The sequence below is a fragment of the Podarcis bocagei genome (genome assembly GCF_964188305.1).
Source record: "Podarcis bocagei genome assembly, chromosome: 5".
NCBI lineage: Eukaryota > Metazoa > Chordata > Lepidosauria > Squamata > Lacertidae > Podarcis > Podarcis bocagei.
The window spans coordinates 40,994,479-41,015,315 of record NC_138129.1 but is presented as its reverse complement, the minus strand read 5'-3'; the positions used below and the strand labels follow the sequence as shown (position 1 = coordinate 41,015,315).

Below are 20,837 nucleotides of genomic sequence, written 5' to 3'. Positions count from 1 at the left end.
CATCCGAACTGAATTCGCCCATTCCCGTCCATTTTAGTTCACTGATGCCCAAGATGTCAATATTTATTCTTGCCATCTCATTTTTGACCACATCCAACTTACCCAGGTTCATGGTTCTTACATTCCAGGTTCCTATGCAATATTTTTCTTTACAGCATTGGACTTTCCTTTCGCTTCCATGCATATCCGCAACTGAGCGTCCTTTCGGCTTTGGCCCAGCCGCTTCATCAGCTCTGGATCTACTTGTACTTGTCCTCCGCTCTTCCCCAGTAGCATGTTGGACACCTTCCGACCTGAGGGGCTCATCTTCCAGCGTCATAACTTTTATATGCCTGTTGTCTTTGTCCGTGGAGTTTTCTTGGCAGGGATACTGGAGTGGCTTGCCGGTTCCTGCTCCAGGTGGATCACGTTTGGTCAAAACTCTCCACTATGACCTGTCCATCTTGGGTGGCCCTGCACGGCATAGCTCATAGCTTCTCTGAGTTATTCAAGCCCCTTCACCACGGCAAGGCAGTGATCCATGAAGGAGTCCATGTCCCTTACCCACTGCTAAAAAGTCACACATAGTTAAAGGTCTGGCCTGGCTATGGAGTAAAGTTTTTGCCTGGTGCCTAAAGATATATAGAGGGACGCGGGTGGCGCTGTGGGTAAAACCTCAGTGCCTAGGACTTGCCAATCGTAAGGTTGGCGGTTCGAATCCCCGCGGCAGGGTGAGCTCCCGTCTTTCGGTCCCGGCTCCTGCCAACCTAGCAGTTCGAAAGCACCCCTAAGTGCAAGTATATTAATAGGGACCGCTTTATAGTGGGAAGGTAACGGCGTTTCCGTGTGCGGCGCTGGTGCTGGTTCGCCAGACGCAGCTTCGTCATGCTGGCCACGTGACCCAGAAGTGTCTTCGGACAGCGCCGGCTCCCGGCCTCTTAAGCGAGATGAGCACACAACCCCAGAGTCGGTCACGACTGGCCTTCGGGCAGGGGTACCTTTACCTTTAAAGATATATAATGATAGTGCCAGGCGAGCCTCCCTAGAGAGAGCATTCCACAAATTTAAGTAACAATTCACTACCATATATTTTATTAATGATGATGATGAACAAGGTTGTCAGTGTCCTGTTGTATGTATGCTAGTAGCAGTCAAAAAGGGAAAGGCTGAGGAAGCACATCATGAGGCACATTTTTCCAAGCACTTTGTCAGGCGAAATCAACTGTAGCTTATACAGCCAGTCACGACCAGCACAGCCCATGAAGACTTTCAGTTTAGTTCCTGACACTGATTCAGCATCCAAGTTTGACCAAGTCACAATGGGCTACAACTGAGGGTTCCATGGGTTCACCAACTGGGTGGCCATACAACCCTTTTAACAGCTCATTTGAATGGCATTGAACAGATGCAAGGTTGATTGGGAAGTAAACCTTTTTCACCACCAATACTGTCATGGTATACACCTTCAATTGGGATCTAAGTCATGTTGAGTTTGGATTTATTTTGACCTAGGGCCTAAGAGAGTTCTCAGTTATTTACTTAGATTAATTATGTAATACATTTATGCCCTGTTTCTTAGTAGCTCACAAAATTAAATTGAAGGCTACACTTACTTACCTAGGACTTGGTGGGGCTTACTTCTGAATAGACATATGTAGGATTGCAATGTAAAACAGTGCAAAACAATTGAAACAAAACACAATGATATTTGGGGGGGGGAGAGGGGCTAAAACAACAACAAAAGGAGAAAAACTAAAATAAGTGCTTAAAGCATATGAGCCTATACAACCGCGTAATACATGCAACATTAAAATAATATTTTTGCACTGAGTGCATGGCCTGGGTGAGGACATACCAGAGTGGGTGTGCTCCTCTGTCACAACCTACTTCACTTCAGGAGGAAGGGGTACTTGGAGTAGGGCCTCCCCTGCTTACTGCCTAAAAGGTCATGAGATCCTAACAGCCCTACGATATCATAAACTGATGATATAATATGTGTATGTAACTTAGCTGATCCTCCAAGCTGTCAGAGTTTGACACCCTGAGCATAATGTGTTAGCTATCATAGAGACAGCTGGAGAGGGTACACTAATGGAAGCTGATGCATCAACAAATTTCTTCGTGTTAGTGCAGTCTGCGTAGAATTTAAGTTATGGTTTTGCTCCTTCTGAAATTCCTGAGGCCAAACAACTGAGTGAAGAGTAAACAAAAGAAAACTCCCGCCAAAGGTTTAACTTTGGATAAATGGTGCTCAAAATTATGGTTTGTGGCATCTATGGGATTTAAAATTCACTATCTAAGAGTACTGAGAGGTAAATCCAGAAAGGATTTTTTTTTTAATCAAAAAACCTACCTAGTGTGATTTCATAGCCTATACAAATAAACCAAATATAGGAAGACAAACATCAAGACAATATAAAGTGATCTTGCAAAAGCTCTGAAACAGTCTAAAAGATTATTTAAGATTGATACATTTCTTTTTATTCACTCCTTAGTCAATCACTGTCTAAGTGAAACATTGGATCTCCTTTGTGTGAGGATAACATCTGTAAAATAAAATAAGGTGTAGTTTATAAGGCTAAACTATGTAATGCATTGTTTCCACTCTTGCTCCCAAGGAGCTGCTGGCTCTGTTGCTGGCTGCAGTCAGGCTCTAAATTGCCAAACCCTGGAAGTCTGCATTGGGTCCTTCTAGAGACAGATAGTTTGAGAACAAGGCTGACCCACACATAAGGTGGGGTGAAGCAGCCATCTTGGGCAATGGAAACCCTCATGGTGGTGCCCCCACAGGCACTCTGCCTGCCACCACTGGTGGAGAAACGGCACTGGCACTGATTTCCAGTGAGATCTCACCAGAACCTGCCACCGCCATTGCCCAACCTACGTAAGGGTGGTGCAGTGCAGAAGGACAGCACTTTCTGTTTCCCTTCAAGTGGCAAAACAGGTCTATTTGAGAGGGTGTGGGACATTGCCTTGTCTGAGCATTTAACCCACCATAGGAGGGTTCTAAGAGGAGTTAAGAAGCAAGCCTTTTTGATGTTGTTTGATCTCTGTTCATATAACTCATAGTAAAAAAAAATGATGTGTTGCGTAGGTCCCCAACAACACATCTCTCTATGTGGCAAGGCAATACATATATTGATATGTACGGTAACTCTTACAAAATGTTCATTTGAAAAATCTGTTTTATTGTAATGTCTGCATTGTTTATTTTATTCTCACTGAAATATTATGCTCCACACAATTGTTCTTTGCTTTCTTATTGTTTTTGAAAATTTGATATGCACTTTAAAAAATCTGTTCCTTTGCTATCCTTAGTTTTTACAGTTGTATCTTCCATCGTAATTCTTTTAAAAACTGATTTAACATAAAAGCAAATGAACATTCATCTAAGTAATTTAGCATATCCCCTCATCTTTCAAATGTTTAAATATCAATGTGTGCAGCAGATGGCGGCATTGTACCACATAGCAGCTTCAAATCCTACTGGTTTTCCTTTACCAGACAATTACCACCAAGCATACCTCTAGAAAGAATGATGCTGACTATGAATGACTAAGTCTGATATTCTATTAAATATCTATTTGTTAGTAAAACATATCAATCCATTTTCCTTGTCTCCAGCGAACAAGTTATTATGAGGAGGGAGCTTTTATGTGCCAGTACAGTATGGGAAAAGAAAACCCATGGAGAGAATGTAATAAAGATCAATTGATACCTCAATCTTTAAGCAAATATGACTATTCCAAAATTAGATCAGGGATGACTATTGAGCAATATGGCAGTTCTATGGCATTGTGGTCAGACTGCAACTCTGCATTCAAATTTCCCTTCAGCCATTAAACTCACTGTGACTTTGGTCCAGTCACCATCTCACAGTCTAACCCACCACACATGGCTGTTATGGGGTAAGATGAAGAAGAGTAAAGAATGATGTATGCCACCTTTTTGCTCCTTGGGGAAAACATGGGCTACATCTAATAACAAAATAAATTTTGCACCAGGTACTCTAGATACATTTTGGACACTAAAGCTATGTTAGATTATTACTCTTTTAGGTGGATGTTTCTTCCAAGGCTGAGAAGATGGCACTATAATAGTAGCTTATTTTCAGAGAAAGTGTAAGAATGAGAGGATGTCATGAGCTGAGTAAGGTCAAAGCACTAAATAAGATCACAAGAACTGTTCAAGATGGCTAGGGTGGTTGTGAACTGGCCAAGAAAAGGTAATGGCTGCTTAGCCTATTCCTGTGCCTCTCGCAAGTAATTTGATCTGCAGAAATAAGCAAGTGAAGCATCCCATGTCATAGAGATGAACACTACCTGTCAATGGCTGCAGATCAAATTGCTCATGAAGTGACAGCAACAAGGGCCTGTTTAGAAGTTGGTAATGCTGCATGTAACACATTTTATGGTAATGTTTCTCAAACCTGTCTAACAACAAGCTGCTTTCTGTCTTTAGGGCAGTACTTCCTGTTTTTCTCGCTTATTTTTCTAGTCTTAATTTAATTTTCAAAAACGACCTAAATTTTAAAGCAAAAGAAATATTATTTTCCTGACATGCTGCTCTTGATCCTGACTTCTACTCCAAGATCAAAATGAAGCGTGCTCTTTTCAGGCTATGGGCAAAGCAGTTTCTGCTAGAAGAATAAGGAATGCAATTTAATTAAAACTCCTGTGCTAGATTAAATGGGATACTTCTTACAAGGTGTCTAAGGGGCCTTAGATTTACAAAAGTATATTGGAGAGAAGAGAAACAGAAACATTGCTTTGGTTTTTTTAAAAAATAGAAAAACAGAGAGGTTCTAAATTAGGGTTGCCAAATTATGAGGAAACAATATCCTCGGCTGCTCCAGTGCTTTTTAAAGCAACCTGATCAGTAGAAATCAGAAGCTGATGTTTTCATAGTCCTGGAACTACACATTATCCCCGGATAATATCTGCAAACTGCAGTTAAAAACACAGAAGAAACCTTCCCCCCAAGTGTGCAAAATACATGAGTCAGCTGTGAAATAAAAAGCTGCAATACTGACAGTACAACTACATGTCTACTCAAAATCCCAAGACAGAGAAACACATTTTGCAAGACACCAAGAAATACTGAAAGCCACAGTGTTCACCCCAAGATCGTTCTTTGTTGTTCTACTGTTACAGCCTTATGGCTGCAGAGAGATCACAGGATTCACCCACAGCATTACTGTCAGCACAACGTACCCTTTGATATACACAGCTTCTGTGAGGTAGACACAGTGCCTTTGGTCTGTGAACAGAGTGAGCTGTGAGGATTAGATAATTCACTGCCCTGCAGGAGTTAGTTCTTCTGAAGTACTTGGGTGAAAAGGAAAGTTCAGGGTAGGCCCAAGGCAACTGGCTTTAAGTTCTGTGTTCAGGCTGCAATGCATCGCTTCAGCAAGAAAAGGAAGGAACAGACCACCACAATCTTATGAACTTGTTGGTTCAGTGTAAAACAGTAAGACGACTAGTCTACCATGTTCGCCAACTCAGATCCAGAGGTCAAAACCTAGGACTCTGTCGTATCTTTCCCAGGAATCCCAACTGCCTAGGTGACTCTCTCTGCAGTTGGCTGCTTTTGTGAAGTGGTACTCATTTGAATAAAATATGGGGCGGGGGCAGGTAAGCCCCACCCCACATCATCAATCTCAAGACATGGCGTGCACATACCATTTGAATGGCAATGCCTATCAACTTGGGGGGGGGGCTACCCCCTCAAATAATTTATGGGGGGAATTGAAGAGACCTTGGCCTCAAGGAGTTGGCTACTATGCCTGGAAAAATCACAGTGAACTATTGATATAATTTTGGCTCCCAATAAAAACCTAATTGCTAAGCTAACTTGAAGTTGTCAACACATCACAGATACAGAAATTTACAATTTATAAGGTGGTGAGTGGAAGTTTGAAGCTGCCCCCATTATTCAGTCAGTAACTGAATGAAGTTTATGAGTTTGCCATTGTCTTAGGATGGAATTCAATGTCATACTATCAGCACAAGCATTTCTGCTTGCCAGGTGGATTGATCTCTCCTCTCTTCTTCCTGTGTGCTGTTTCTGGGGTTCTCCTGAACTCCCAAGCCAATGGGGGGGGCAAGGGCAAATGGGAGAAGGAGGGGAAACCTCAATGTGCTAGCGGGGCCCCATTGTACTAGCAGGAGCCATCACAGCTTTCTAGTTGAATCTTCCCCCCAACATTTATATGTGGATTCCTTGACTTGCAACTTGCACAAATACTTTAGTTCAACTGATCCAAGTCTAATAATAATGTTTCTTGTCTGTATATGTCATGGAAACATCTTGAATTCAACCATGCACTTTATCATATCACAGATGTGGTTCTAAAGATACAGTGGTGCCCCGCAAGACGAATGCCTCGCAAGACGGAAAACTCGCTAGACGAAAGGGTTTTCTGATTTTTGAGCTGCTTCGCAAACGAATTTCCCTATGGGCTTGCTTTGCAAGACAAAAAACGAAAACATCTTGCAAGTTTGTTTCCTTTTTCTTAACACCGTTAATACAGTTGCGACTTGACTTCGAGAAGCAACTCATAGAACGCGGTGTGGTAGCCTTTTTTGAGGTTTTTGAAGACTTTGGTGATTTTTGAAGCTTTTCCAAAACTTCTTTTAAACTTTTAAAACTTTTTTTGGGGGGGTGGATTTTGGGTTGGGGTGTTTGGAATTCAAGGACTTGGTGTTGGGGAGGGGTTTGCAAGAATCTGGAAGCTTGTGTGTGTTTTTTTCCTGTATTTTTATGATTTTCTGTGACCATTGGGCCACTCTGCTGTTCTTTAAAAAAATTTCTGGATTTGAATTTCTGTGTGGTGGGTGGCTGGGGGAACAGTTGAGGAGGGGGTTCTTTAGCAAGAAGCAAAGAGTGGAAGAGGAACCTTCTTCGAGTTGTCCCCCAGAGTCTTAGAAAATGTACTGTACACTTTGTTGATTTTTAAATGTTTTTCTGTCATGTTTAGAAACTTAATTTATTGTTCCTTCAATTTTTGAAATGCTCTTTACAGTATGTGTGACTTTAAAGAGCACTTAATAAACTCTTGTTGTACCAAATTTGGCTTTGTTTGGACTTTTTTTGACCATAGGAACGCATTAATTGAATTTCAGTGCATTCCTATGGGATTTCGTGCTTCGCAAGACGAAAAATTCACTAGACGAAAAAACTCGCGGAACGAATTAATTTCGTCTTGCGAGGCACCACTGTACAGCTCTCTTTATAGCAGAGCCAAGCTGTGCAAAGGAAAACACACATGCTTAAAAAAAAAGCCCCCCGCCCTGTCTAGCTTTCTTTATTTCAATATGTAAAGAATGAAGGGAGGCAGACAGCAACTTACTGTACAATCTATACCATACCTTTAAAGAACATTCAAAACACATTAAGTATTCTGAGCACTGTAGTTTGTTAAGTGTTGCTGGGAACTGTAACTCTGAGAGGAGTAAGCTACAGTGCCCAGAATTCTTTGAGGGTGTGCTTCAAAGGTATACTTTAAAAGTATACAGTGGTACCTCGGGTTAAGTACTTAATTCGTTCCAGAGGTCCGTTCTTAACCTGAAACTGTTCTTAACCTGAAGCACCACTTTAGCTAATGGGGCCTCCTCCAGCTGCCGCGCCGCTGTGCAATTTCTGTTCTCATCCTGAAGCAAAGTTCTTAACCGGAGGTACTATCTCTGGCTTAGCGGAGTCTGTAACCTGAAGCGTATGTAACCCGAGGTACCACTGTAGTTTGCACACAGCCTTCACCATGTCTACTCAGAAGTCCTATTGAATTCAATATTGTTTAGTGGGATTAGGACTGCAGCTTTAGTACCTCTTTTCCTCAAACTAAACGTAAGGCAGGAAAAGGACTTTGGTATTCATCATTTCTGGCCCTAATATTGTAATTAGCCTCCCCCCCCCCCGGGCCAATTGTGCACCACACAATAACAAATAATATTGACCCTTGAGTATAGACTATGTTTTGTTAACTTTTAGGGCTGCTGTGTCCTCACAACTTCCGGATATGCAGTAAAGTCGCAGTTAAACTAGCAAACAGGCAGCTATTCAAAGGCAAAGGAGCCTCACCAAAGGGGGGAAAAGAACTTGCAGCCCTGTATAAATCTAATATTGAGGGAAACTGAAAATAAGGCTGGAATCCTAAGCATGCTTACAGTGAAGTCCTAACCCCTGATCTATGTTGCTGGGGGGGGGGTAGGATCAGGTGGAGGTGACTCTCTATTGAGATCTTTGGGTTTGTACTTGGCAAGGAGGGCTCTGACTCTGTGGATACTACTGCTAGGCCAGCTTGGCAGAAAGCTGCCACTTACCAGCATTTGTGATCTGCCAGAATACTAGTGAAGAGAATAAAATTTTCACAGCAAATAAGTACGTGTAGGAGAGAAGGACATGATGAAATTAAAAACTTATCTTTTTGCTATCAGTAACCCATACATTTATAAAGTCCTTTAAGGAATTTGAGCTGCATTCGTAGCCACACTTACTAGGGCTAAGTCCCACTGAATTCTAGTGTGGCTTCTGAGTAAACATTAATAGGATTGGAATGCACTTCTGCTTTCGGAGTGGGGGGGGGGAGTAAGATAAAGATAGAATGACATTTGCAGCATAATGAGTTGATCTTATGGAAACACTAGCAACGTGTTTATGCTTTCTTATGAGACTCCCAGTGTGTTTGTTCACACCAGCAGGGTGGAGTGTTTGTGGCCTGCCAGAAACCACAGCTTCTTAATGTTTTACACTGGAAATGGTCCCTTAAACTGTGTTATTAACAAGATCTCACAGACACAGTTATTCAGTTACACCCAGCTGGGAAAATCCTAATAGCCTTCAATCCCACCAAGAGGAAGGATTATTAAGAGTTTCCAAAGAAGTAATAAAAAAAACCATTGGTGTTAAGAGTAGAATTTGAGTTAGACACTTGTAATTGGTTTAAAGTTTAAAGCCCTATGCAGGTGTTGGTCATTTATTCCGAACCTTGGCCCAGTCCAGAGGAGTTGTGAATTTGACCATTCCCAGTTTCTCTTTGAAGTTCTAGAGCAGGTCAATGTGTTCACTGACTCGTGTAGAAATCTAATGGGCTAACTTAAATTCTTCAGACAATTCCAATTGTAATTGAATGAAAATGCTCACTGAACTGCCATGTATCACATTTCCCCATAAAAATAAAGGCATTCTTTAAAGAAAAAGTTATCTTTGAAATAATGGGTGGTTTATCCGTTTTTTGCAAGGTGGGTTCATGACCAACCTGTAGCTCACAGCAACTTGATAACAGAGGAGATAGTAACTCAATTTGGAGCTGACTAGCTGGTCCAGAAAATGAGCATATCCCATTGATTTTGGAACCATCAGCCTAAGTGAACATGACTGCACACATTTTCACTATGCGTTGTGACAGTCCTTCAAGAAAGCCATTATTAGCCTTGCAACATTTCTCACAATGCATCAGACATAAAATGTAAGTTATGAAGCCTATTTAGCTGTGGTTGGCAAGTGACTCATCAGGGACTCTATAGAAATCTTTCTCCCAGCTCATACTGCTTATAATCCTCAAACTGGAGATGGGATGAATCTCACAGAGTAGCCGGATACAAAAGACGACAAGGATTTCTGCATCACCAGTAGTAGTACAGAAGAGGAATTTCAACATGCACAGAGGAGGAATCCCCTGTCCTCTTTTGCATCTGGCAATCATAGAACCTATTACCCTGCGTTTTTGACCTCTGCCACTTAAATAATTGCACAGCACAGGATAGTGTAGTTCAATGAAACAATTCTCCCCGCAATAGGTGGTGTATTATTCTTTCCATGAGGTACTAGGCTCTTGCACTTCTAATAGTAAGAAGCCACCTATAGATCCAAATAAGATGAAGTATTAGATTACTTCCATTATTTTCTTATAGCAGAGAAACTGCTAAGAAATTAGGGAGGGAGAAACTCTTATCACCTTCAGAACTTTCAAAGCAAAAGATTAAGGAGGAATTTCTGCAAGGAAGAAATGCATGTAGATTGATAAGGAAGGAGTAATAGCACCTTCAGTTTTGTTCAAGCCAAGCCTGACTGTGTTTACACACTTGGGGGAAACTTCCTTTAGCTCTGAGCACTGCCTTTCCGGACTGGAATTCTCTCATGTTCTGCACCTCTGCTGGAAAAATGCACTGTATTTCCTTTGGGTTCAGACTGTTTGGGAACAGCATTTGTTTTCTTATGTCACCGCAGATCAGGCTATATTTATTTTTTTCTGAGCTGAGAAATTTGCCTGAGGCAGAGCATAGGTATGTCAAAAGGTTCACTAAAATGAACAGCAAAATTAAGTTCTAGGAAATGAATTTATTTCCTGATTCTTACTATGTAGGCACAGTCTTAATTTATGACATGTGATAGTTTGTTCAATTGCAACTCCTAAAGGCCTCCAAGAAGAATATCATCTTATATAAAACTACCCGCATTAGTAATGTGGGTAGCTAGCAGGCAGATGCTTCCAGCAGCGAAAACTGGTGGAGGAAGAGGGGAGCTACACCAGCAGAAGAATGTCCTCACCTCCACTTAAAACTGCAGAGGGAAAAGGAAGGGACTTCCCTCATGATGCCGCCAAAAGTTGAGAGCAGGCACAGGTTCTTGGCTGAGCTGGGAGTTCCCTGTCAGTCACTGCACTGCTCTCCTCAGGATCCTTTAAACCCAGTGTGTGGAACCTTCCAAGCTCCAGATGTTGCTGAATTCCAACCCTCACAAGGCCCAGCAAGCATGGCTGATGGCCAAGGATGATGGGAATTGGAATTCAGTAACATCTGGAAGGTCAAAGGTTCTGAAGAGAAATGCTTCTCAACATTTAAAGAATTTTGTGTGTGTGTGTGTGTGTGTGTGTGTAGGTTTATGTGCAGAAAAATTGGGAGAAGGGTGCCCTCCTTTCTTCTTCACCTGGAACCTCTGCTGAAGCTGGGTGCTTCCTGGCTTTAGCAGAGATAGTGGGAGGAGTTGCAGCAAAAAAATACCTTCCATTTGGCTTAGACTGTCTCATTTTACCTGAGTGCCATAGAAAGAAGCTGTACTGCAATAGCTCCTGCACCACTAATGTAATGTGAGAAAGGGAGCCTGACACAACTCAGGATCCATTCCCATGATTGCCTCAGCCCAGACAGTGCTATACTGATTTTTATTCACAATGCCAGAAGTTAAGGCTACGATCAAGTGACTACCATCTGGCTCTGGCACTCAATCTATCCCTACTAACAGAAAGCTTTCATTGTATCTGTGCGAAATCTCTGCATAAGTGACTGAGCTATGAATTGGGAAGGCCTGGCCTCGGCATTCTTATTTGTTTTAATCTGTAAAGTGAGAATGAAAATCCTTCCTTTACAGCACAGGAGGGGAAACCTTTTTCAGCTCAAGGGCCAGTGTTCTCTTCTGGTCTGGGGAGAGTTCTGAGGGCCCTATAGAAAGGCCTGGAAGGCTGCAGTTAGGCCTCAGGCCTGAAGTTCCCCACCCCTACTTTACTGACAATGCATTTGTTTTGAGTACAGTACTTAAAAGTATTACACAAATTCAATTTACTCCTGACACCTTCTGTCTCATGATTCAGTATAAAACATAAGCAAAGCTGCTAAATGCTAAGTATTTCAAATGATATCACTGTTAATCCTTTTGTCAGTTGAGAGATTTGAGAGTGTGCTGGTCTGCAGTCACAAAGCCGCCTCAGACCACATACACAATAAACCCATTTGCAACACAAAAATGTACCTTTTCTCAATCTGGAATTGTTCCTGCTCCTCTTCAACATGCTGCTTTCAATTCAGATTGGTTATAGATCCAGCTGGCCACAAAAGTGGGTGTGGTTAATTGATACACATCTGAAAACCCTCCCATAGATTAGGTCATTATCCACATGCCCCAGGTGATTGCAGTCTTAATATACACCCACCCACTGTATCAATGTATGTGGAACTAAGTAAGAGGGTTAAGGACGGATGTCAGCTGGAGAAACTTAATAAAACAGAGGGAAGGCACAGGTTAAGGGAACAGCTACCAGGAAGTGATTCGGTATAGAGAGCAGGTGTGTCAGAGAGAGTTAGGAGTCAAAGAAAGCTTGTATAAATAAAGTTATTTGTTTTACAGTACACCTGCCTTAATATAATAAATGTAAAATAATTATGACCTGGGCTGGCTCTACCATTAGGCAGAGCAAGGAAACCACCTCAGGTGACAGATAATGGGGGGTGGCAGTGGCAGTAGCCTACCTGGTTGTTGCTCCTTTAGCTTACTGTAGTGTTCTCCCGAATGAGGGACTGGATGTTAAGCCACTCTGAGAATCGTAGCTCAGTGTGGGGAATAGGGGTCTTCTAACAACTGTTAGTGCCCTTAATAAACTGCAGTTCGTAGCATTTTTTGTGGGAAGCCGTGACTGTTTAAAGTGCTACAATACTGCTTAAAATGTGTTGTGAAGATGGGGCCTAAGTCACTGGATGGTGGACACATTATCCCTTAACTATTTGGTCCAAGATCCAAGCATCGTTCATATTAGAATTTCCTGTATTATCCCTATTGATAATCTGTAAGTTTAAATGTAAAATAATAATGATCATACTGACTGGGTTGGGGGAAGAAAAGGTAATTCATTTCAAAGCCTATTCATATTTTGTACTGTATTGTACAACATACAAAAATAATAATACAGAGTCAACAAAACCCAGAATGGCATTTAACATGGGGGATAGGAATAATAAAGCACAACATAAGGAAACAGCTTCCTAGTATTCTTTTTTTTGGGGGGGGAGAGAGGCAAATATATAGAGCAAAACAAATATATAGAAAGAGAGACACCAGATGTGATTAAGGCAAAGATTTACATTTGCAAACATATTCTCATTTGTTTGTTTGGAAACAGGGTTCAAAGGATCCAAACAGTCAGTTTACTTCATTTACAACACAAGTCATATACAAGTTTTCTTAGAATTAAGCCCCATTAAGTTCAATACAGCTTATTTCCACGTAAGACTGCAGGCTTAAGAGAACTGACAGTACAATCAATTTAGCTGTAACTGATTTGTCCCATTAATTTCAACAGGACTAGCTTCATTAGGATTGAGGACAATGTTTTTAAGACTTGTTCTGTGCTTTATAGCAGGGGAACCTGTGGCCCTCAAGTGTTGTTGGACTACAATGGTGCAGCAATAAAACTGCTAACACGTTTGCAAAGCCATGCAGGGTCTTGTATGGTTTTAAATTAGATGGGTGACCATGTGTTGAGATTCCTGCATTGCAGGGGGTTAACCCTTGGTATCCCTTACAATTCTATGATTCTATGAAAATCCACTATCCCTGGCTAACAGCCATGCCGACTGGAACTGATGGGGGCTGGAGCCCAACAGTATCTTGGGAGACACTGATTAGCCACCCCTGATTCCTAGCCAGCATCATTTGCTTTTTGTCATTGCTTCTGTTTACATGTTATTCTAGGAATAATGGAGACAGAATCTCCTAGCTGAAATATTTCGCTGACGTGAGCAACATTTGCAGTTTCGGGCCAGTTGCCTATGCCAGTTCCTAGCTGAATATGGAACTGCCCTTCAATATTTTAGAATGTTTAACCATCTAGTTTTCTGCTGAAAGCAAGTCTAATAAAGTGTTTAATGTTGTTTGGTGATTGCCAAATGGTACTTCAGAAGGCTTGCGGGGTCGGCTGCTGAGTTCCTGTCAGTGTGTGTTAAGGGCATTGCATCACATAGTAGAAAGGCTGGAGTGAGATGTCTGAGCTGGATCTGGATGTGGAAATGACAAATGGTACCTACCAAAGAAGCAAGAATGTTGGTGGGTTTCCTGAGGTTTGATGCACACAATTTGTTTAACTCTCAGGTTGCCTTTTCAGTGATTTAGTATAGTGACTTGGACCAATAAATACACCTTACATGCATCCAAATGGCAATTTTTTGTATCTTGAAAAAAATTAAATGTGGGTTGAGCTAGGTTGAGGCAAAATACAGCCATGTGTTTGAGCATTCACCGGTTCTCTTGTGTTGAAAAGGGTCATAAGAAAAGGGTCATCATGTGAATCAGTACTCAGAATTGTTGACCTAGGTGGTTAAATGCCTTATTGTTCATTATTTTAATTTATTCTCACTGTGAAGAGATCTTTCCTCCCCCTAATCAGCACTGGAGCTGAAAATCAAATTCCTAACAATGATAAATCTACTCTAAATTTCTAGAGAAGCACCCCTATCCTTTCCCTAGATAGATGGTTGTAAGGGACAGTCACATCTCATTTTGGTCTGAGAGAGAGCAAAAAAAGATACTATGAACAAGCCAAATCCCATTGAAGCAGCTTGCTAACTTCATGTACAAACGAAAGCTTGTACAAACGAAAGTGTGCACAAACGAAAGCTTGTACACACCACTAAGTCCTGTGGCAGCTCATTAAAAATGTATGCTTTGGAATGGGATTTTTGAATTCTTTGTAAAAATAAAAGGATTATGATTCCATTTATGGCACCCTTGCACTCTAGCTCCTCTATATTTCCACTTTGGTCTTTCAAGCCATGTTAATAAGACTTTTGGCCATATCCTTTTCACAGTTCAGTGTCAGCCACAACATGGGGCTTGGTTGAATGTCCATTTTTTGAGGTTGGTTGACCAGTTCCATTTTCCCGAGCCCCTCCATTGAAGTTTGGTTTATCCTGCAGGTCAGACTGTTCATGAGAGGCCACAGAAACCACAGTGTTGCCATGGCTACCATTTTCTGTGTAATATGGATCTTCACCCTAAAAGGAGGAGGCAGTAAATAATAACAAAATGCAGAGTTAGATAATTGAATCAAGTGGACAACAAATTGGTTTAGATTTCACACCAAAAAGAAACATTTGATCTTTAACTCAGGCATTTCTGCTATTGGGAAAAATATTGTTCCCTCTTGCATTGCCTCCTTCTACAGCTCCTTTGCCTTAAAAAAAAGGGGGGGGGTCTTCAGGCTTGTTTATACATGCAAACAAGTATAATACAAATTTCAGCTCTTGGTTTGCTGAATTTGTGTACCAATATATGAACATCTCAAAATATTAAACTGTAAACACAGCTGTAATTACAATTGAATATAACTGGTAGGATTAGAAGTTGGATGTTGGCAGCACAATGCAAACTATAAAGAGGGAACCATAAACAGGAAGGCAACCCATGTATCAAAGAACAATATTTTTTCTCATTTCTTTATTGTCATTAAACTTTTTTGGTTGAATGGTAGGGGACAACTTTTTTGGAACAACCACACTCCCCCCCCCCCCCGGTCTAACAAGATGTGTTCATTGATAGAAAATAGCTAACTTGTAGAAAAGTAAGCTCACTAGATCTTTTTCACCATCACTCGCCTCTCTTTAAACTCCTGAAATAGACAGCTAACTACTTGAAATTCTTAGCCAGCAAGCGGTCTCTACAAAGCTTCCACCATTCTTCCTTTCTCACTCCTGCTGAACTTAGAGATCTCTCTACTTGTTTTGCCAGCTATAAGCACTAACCAGCCTCTCTCCCATGGGGCTCCAGCTCTGTCGTTTCATAAGGAAGTATGCAGCCAATCCCAGAAATGCCAGCAGCAAACCAGAGGTGACCAAGGCAATAAGTGTCTTCCGGGAATAGTCCTTGTGACTCGAAATGTCCTCCTGTTTGTGGGGCTTTATCCCTAGCTGAAAAAATACAGAACAGAGCCAAAAATAACATAAACAGGAAGCATATTACATTCAGAGGCTCTCCCATTTACACCCAAAATCCTCAGTTTTGTTTCTTTTTTTCAATTTCAAGTAGGGTTGGGAGGGGAAAGGTGAAACATAAAATTTGCAGACACATTTACTATCTCAGTCTCGCTGCAAGGTACTTACAATAGAACTTACTTTCACATATAAGATTAAACCATAGCCTAGGTACCGTTTTTGAAAATTCTTCCCTAAAAAATTGGAAGTATTGATACAGCCCCTAGTGAAAACCAGTGGAACAGTTCTATGGGGCATCTTAAATTGCTACAACTTTTAATATAATATTATCCACCCTTGGGTTTATTTTCTTCTTGAAGGAAATTTGTTCAACTGACTACGCAGGGGCGGCGGGTGCCAGTTCACCACTTGAGGAGAAACAGGAAGTGCCTCCCTGCCCTGTCCACCCTGCTGCCTCCACCACCAGCACATCGGTGGTGCTGGTACTGGTGCCAATTTTGGGTGAGATTATTTCAGTGAGCCCTCACCAGAAATCAGCGCTACTTCTCTGCCAAAGGTGGAGGCAGTGGGGCAGGTGGGGCACTCATAGGGATGCCCTTAAAGGGGCTTCTACCACCTGCAGCAGCAGAAGCAGCAGCAGCAGCAGCGGCCTCACCCTGCCTAATACCTGGGCTGCCCTGTGAATACACATGCACAGATTTTTCAAAGTACTTAAAGCGTCAGTCGAGCTTTGAAAACAAGTCCTAGCTTGTGGAGATTGCTCCTAAAATACACATTTTTTAATGCAATTTTACCTGATATACAGATGTTTGCATTACATTTTCCCTAACTATACATTTTTGTATGTTGTTTTCACTAATATATGTTTTACATTAGTATGCAGTGCTTTTTTCTGGGAATACTCAAGGTTACACAGTACCAGCACATATATATTTTTTCCTTAGAAGAAAAGCACTGGTTAAATGTGTGGCACTTACTGTAACAACGTCATGGGGAGTACCTGCACCTTTTCTCCAGAAGAAAAGCACAGCTAGTATGTGTATTTTTGTGCACATTACGTGATCAAGAACTGCACTGCAAAACTCAGAGAAGTGTGAATTTTGAAGGATGGATGTGTTTTGGTTCACATTTTGTTTTGGAAAAGTGCAAATTGGCTAAGTTTGCCTTTAAATGCAGACCAAATAGAATTTCTCCCCTATCAACCAGCATGGAAATCCCATATCACACTGCCCTGATGCTCAGTTTAGCATCCTGTATATTAGCATATGGGAAATGATTCAATTCCCCTTTTCAGTGCTATGAATTGTACCCACAATCAAGTTGTTGTTGTTGTTGTTGTTGTTGTTGTTATTATTATTATTATTATTAATAATAATAATAATATTTATACCCCACCCATCTGGCTTGGCTTCCACAGCCACTCTGGGTGGGACCCTGAAGTGCATAAGACCCTTATGTCTCACATTTTACTGCTTTCTGCATCACATCTAATTTTCAGCTATCTCCAAAATTAATTTTTCACCTAGTGGTTTTTCCCTGAGATTTACTGCATGACAGCTGTGGCAGCAATGTGCACATTTAGCTTTTCAGTGCTATTTTTATAGGTGCCTGGAGTCCAGCTTTACAAGCAGAGACCTACCTCACTAGAGAATAGTGAGGATTAATTAATTAATGTATTATTACACTTTGAAGATGTAAAGTGCCAAAATGTGCAATGAATTACTACTGGAGACCTTTATTAAAACTATAATAGTACTGTAGGTCTAGCAATATAATTGGCCAAATCCCTGCAGCATAAGAACTTGACTGGGCTCAGAAGTGATGACTGCACAAAGGTGATGACTTTATAAAGCCTTCTCAGTGGCTGATCCCAAACTTTGGAACTCCCTTCCCAGAGAAGCTAAATAGGCTCCCTCCTTCTTATATTTCTGCCAGCAAAGTGAAGACTGTTTTATTCCAGTGGGCTTTTGGGAACTGACTGTTTTTAAGGAAAACACTTTTGTTTACTGGATTTTATAGATCTGTTTTCATGTCGTGTTAATTCTATTATAGTTTAATTACTTTTTAACTGTTATCCTTTATGCTTTTAGCTTTTCATGTTTGTTTTAATTTTTGTGCACTGCCTTAAGGCCTGGTTTTGGGGGAAAGGTTGAATATAAATAATAATAAAGAAGAAGAAACCACTTGTGGCATATCTCTCTCAATATGTTATATGCTCTGTTTAGACAGAACAATGTTGCTCTTCTTCTTTGGCGATCACTCGTAGCTGAGTAAGATTGTCTTCTATAAACACGGTTTGTGAGTCCATAAGTGACTGTGGAGCCCAATTCTGGATCCACATGTCCTTCCACATAATTTATATAAGCAAATCCTATGCAGACATTGTGTGTGTGTGTGTGTGTGTGTGTGTGTGTGTGTGTGTATGAAAGAGTGAGAAATAGATAGATAGGTAGAGTGCTTTTCTCTAAAACAATGATTAGAGGTACTCTCATTTTGACTCAAGAAAATCACCCTTTTATAGTTCAAATCAGGAAAAGTAAATACAGTAAATGGACAAAAGTACAAAGACTCACAAAATGTTTAGGAGTATGCATGCCCCCTGCGCCCCCCCCAAAAAAAAAGCACTGGAGAGATGGATAGATAGATGGATGTTGGTATGTTGGTTAAGATACTTTGAATGCTGAGCCAGTGGCAACATGCTGTGGCTAGACTTGATGGGGGCAGTGCTTAAAAAGTGGCAGCAGTGACCCACATGGGCCTAGTTCAAAGTTAAAAGGATTTAAAGCAGTATCATAACCACTTTAAACAGTCATTGCTTCCCTCCAAGAATCCTGGGAACTGTAGTTTGTTAAGCATGTTGAAAGTGGCTCGTAGACCCCTATTTCCCTCACTGAGCCACAAATTACCAGTGTGGTTTAACAGTCAATCCATCTTTCCATGGAAGTCTGGAAATTGTAGCTCTGTGGAGGGAAAGGGGCTCACCTAACATCTTAATGAGACAATTGGACATTCATATGATTTCTACGACAGAGAGTTACTAGCACACACATATTTTGTCCAGATTTTAACATATTTTAGATGTTGCGGTTTCTTATTGTACCTAACTCAGCTCCCCCACATTCTTAATTTATTACCTACCCCTCATTTATTACCTGTTTCAAAAATGCTGCCTTCTGGTGAAGAACCGTTTCTAATGCACTTGGACCTGTTGATTTCAAAACAAACAAAAGTTAGATCAATCACACAATAAAATTTGTGTCCATCTGTTGTAAAAACAGGGTCTGGTCCATAGGCTGAACCTCCAGCCTTATCTGCCTGGCTCTCAGGACTTCCCCCAGGCCACACCCCTCACTGGCTTTGCATTATCCACGTGTGCCTTTGCCTGGCCGCAATATATCCTTGAATTGTGCTAATGTCTTTTGTTTATCTGGGTGAAGATTGGAGAGAGAGGTGTGTTTGTTTAGAATCCTCTGGCTTTTGCATGGCTGGTACAACTGGCCCTGCCTTGGGGCAGAGGGACACAGGTGGAAGACACTAACAGGTATGGAGCTGTTACAGGTAGGTAGCCGTGTTGGTCTGCCGTAGTTGAAACAAAATAAAGATTTTTTAAAAAAATTCCTTCCAGTAGCACCTTTGGAAAGCTCTGGGTTACGGATCAAGGAGAACATACCACTTTACTGCAATGCCACAAATGCAGCCAGGAAAGTGATAGGTCACATTCAAAGGCTGAACGAAAGCAGGGGAAAACATTGTTTTTCTTCTTCTTGGTGTTGTTAGTTGGCTTACATTTTGCAGGTTATGAATTGGTTATCATCTAGCAATGAAGTTGGGGGTAACTAGAAACAAGCAAACAAACACTGAACCTGCCAGAGAAAACTTTACTATAGTTGGACAGTCTGGAATCAGAGGCACGGGAGCAGTGCAATGACTGGGAAAGCCTATTCTCCTTCACCTGAAGAAGGCAGCAAGAGGGGAGGCTTTTATGGCTTCGGGAAGAAGGCATGAGGGCTCTGCCAGGGTCCAAGAGTCCACCCACCTTCTTGCCAAAGTCTAGTAAGTGCTAAGTAGACTTTGGGAAGGAGCCCTCATGCTTCCTTCCCAATGCAGCAGCTGCCCCAGGAGGTGCTTCTGTGGCCCCTGTCCAGTGGCTGGGGGAACTTGGGGTGCCCCAAGATCAAGTCAGAAGCTGTGATGGCTTTAGGAATTCTGGGCTCATCCCAGAAAAATCAGGACACTTGGAGGATATGTATCCTGTTGCCAGTTTTGAATTAAATTTCAACTGCCACTTTGGTTGGCTTTTGTACCTCCATCTTGTCATTTTTCTCAGACAGCAAAATATCTTGGGCCAGACCTTGTGAGTGGAATGTAGCCTACAGTATAGAATGTAGCCTACAGTACAGCCTACACATCTGCCCTCTTTTGGTTCTGGCCTCACCCACCACTGTCATGTGCTCCCTTCAAGGTTGCCCAAGATGAAATGTGGCCCTCGGGCTGAAAAAGGTTCCCCATTCCTGTATTATAGCAACTGCAGCAAGAACTGTTTTAAATCTCAGGAGTAAAAATGCCCACCATCTTTTTGGGTGTGGGTACAATTCATAACAAAGTTTCAATAAATAACAACTGGAAGGGAAGAAACAACATAAAATTCACAGCCAGATGCCCATCACACACAGCTGTAGATTAGTACTATAGTGTTTGTTTTATGTTTTTCAAGCATGAGATATTGGATGGGATATTCTTGTGACTGTGGAATTCCGTACTTTGATTTGGAGGACCTTACGTTTTAAGGAACAGATGATGCATTGAGAATGAACAGTGATTACTGATGAAAGCTGAGATACAATTTTGCTTTCCATACCCCATCACCCTCCCAAGTGTGAAGTAATGAAAACAGACAAAAGATCATTGAAACATAAATTATCTAACTACAACAAACCGCTCACTCCCTGACATATATACACAATCTCAGTAAAAACCATATCTTGCTCTATACATAAGTTTTACACCAATTTACTCAACTGACCTTTATTTGCTGCCTCAACCAACAGTATGCAGTTGCGCTTCACTTCTGATTCTGACAGTTTGATATCGCATTGAGATGGGTTTTCTTCACAAACCACATTTGTTAGGTCCATTCCTTTTTGTTTTTTGAACTGGTGCTGC

General features: G+C 41.4%; 2 protein-coding genes across 4 annotated transcripts in view; one reads left to right on the top strand and one right to left on the bottom strand.

The window, feature by feature from the left end:
• Positions 1–20,837, top strand: part of LOC308586695 (uncharacterized protein) — a gene marked incomplete at its 5' end in the record, with an annotated part of 127,554 nt that overhangs the window by 41,776 nt on the left and 64,941 nt on the right. The window lies entirely within an intron of this gene.
• Positions 12,579–20,837, bottom strand: part of CD34 (CD34 molecule) — a 143,518-nt gene continuing 135,259 nt past the window's right edge. For both annotated transcript variants that reach the window (XM_081193561.1, XM_081193560.1), the window contains 4 exons: positions 20,698–20,833; positions 18,827–18,879; positions 15,486–15,650; positions 12,579–14,738 (listed from right to left, as the gene is read on the bottom strand). In XM_081193561.1, coding sequence (XP_081049687.1) covers positions 14,547–14,738; positions 15,486–15,650; positions 18,827–18,879; positions 20,698–20,833 — 546 coding nt within the window. In that variant the 3' untranslated portion in view covers positions 12,579–14,546. The remainder of the gene's footprint in view (positions 14,739–15,485; positions 15,651–18,826; positions 18,880–20,697; positions 20,834–20,837) is intronic.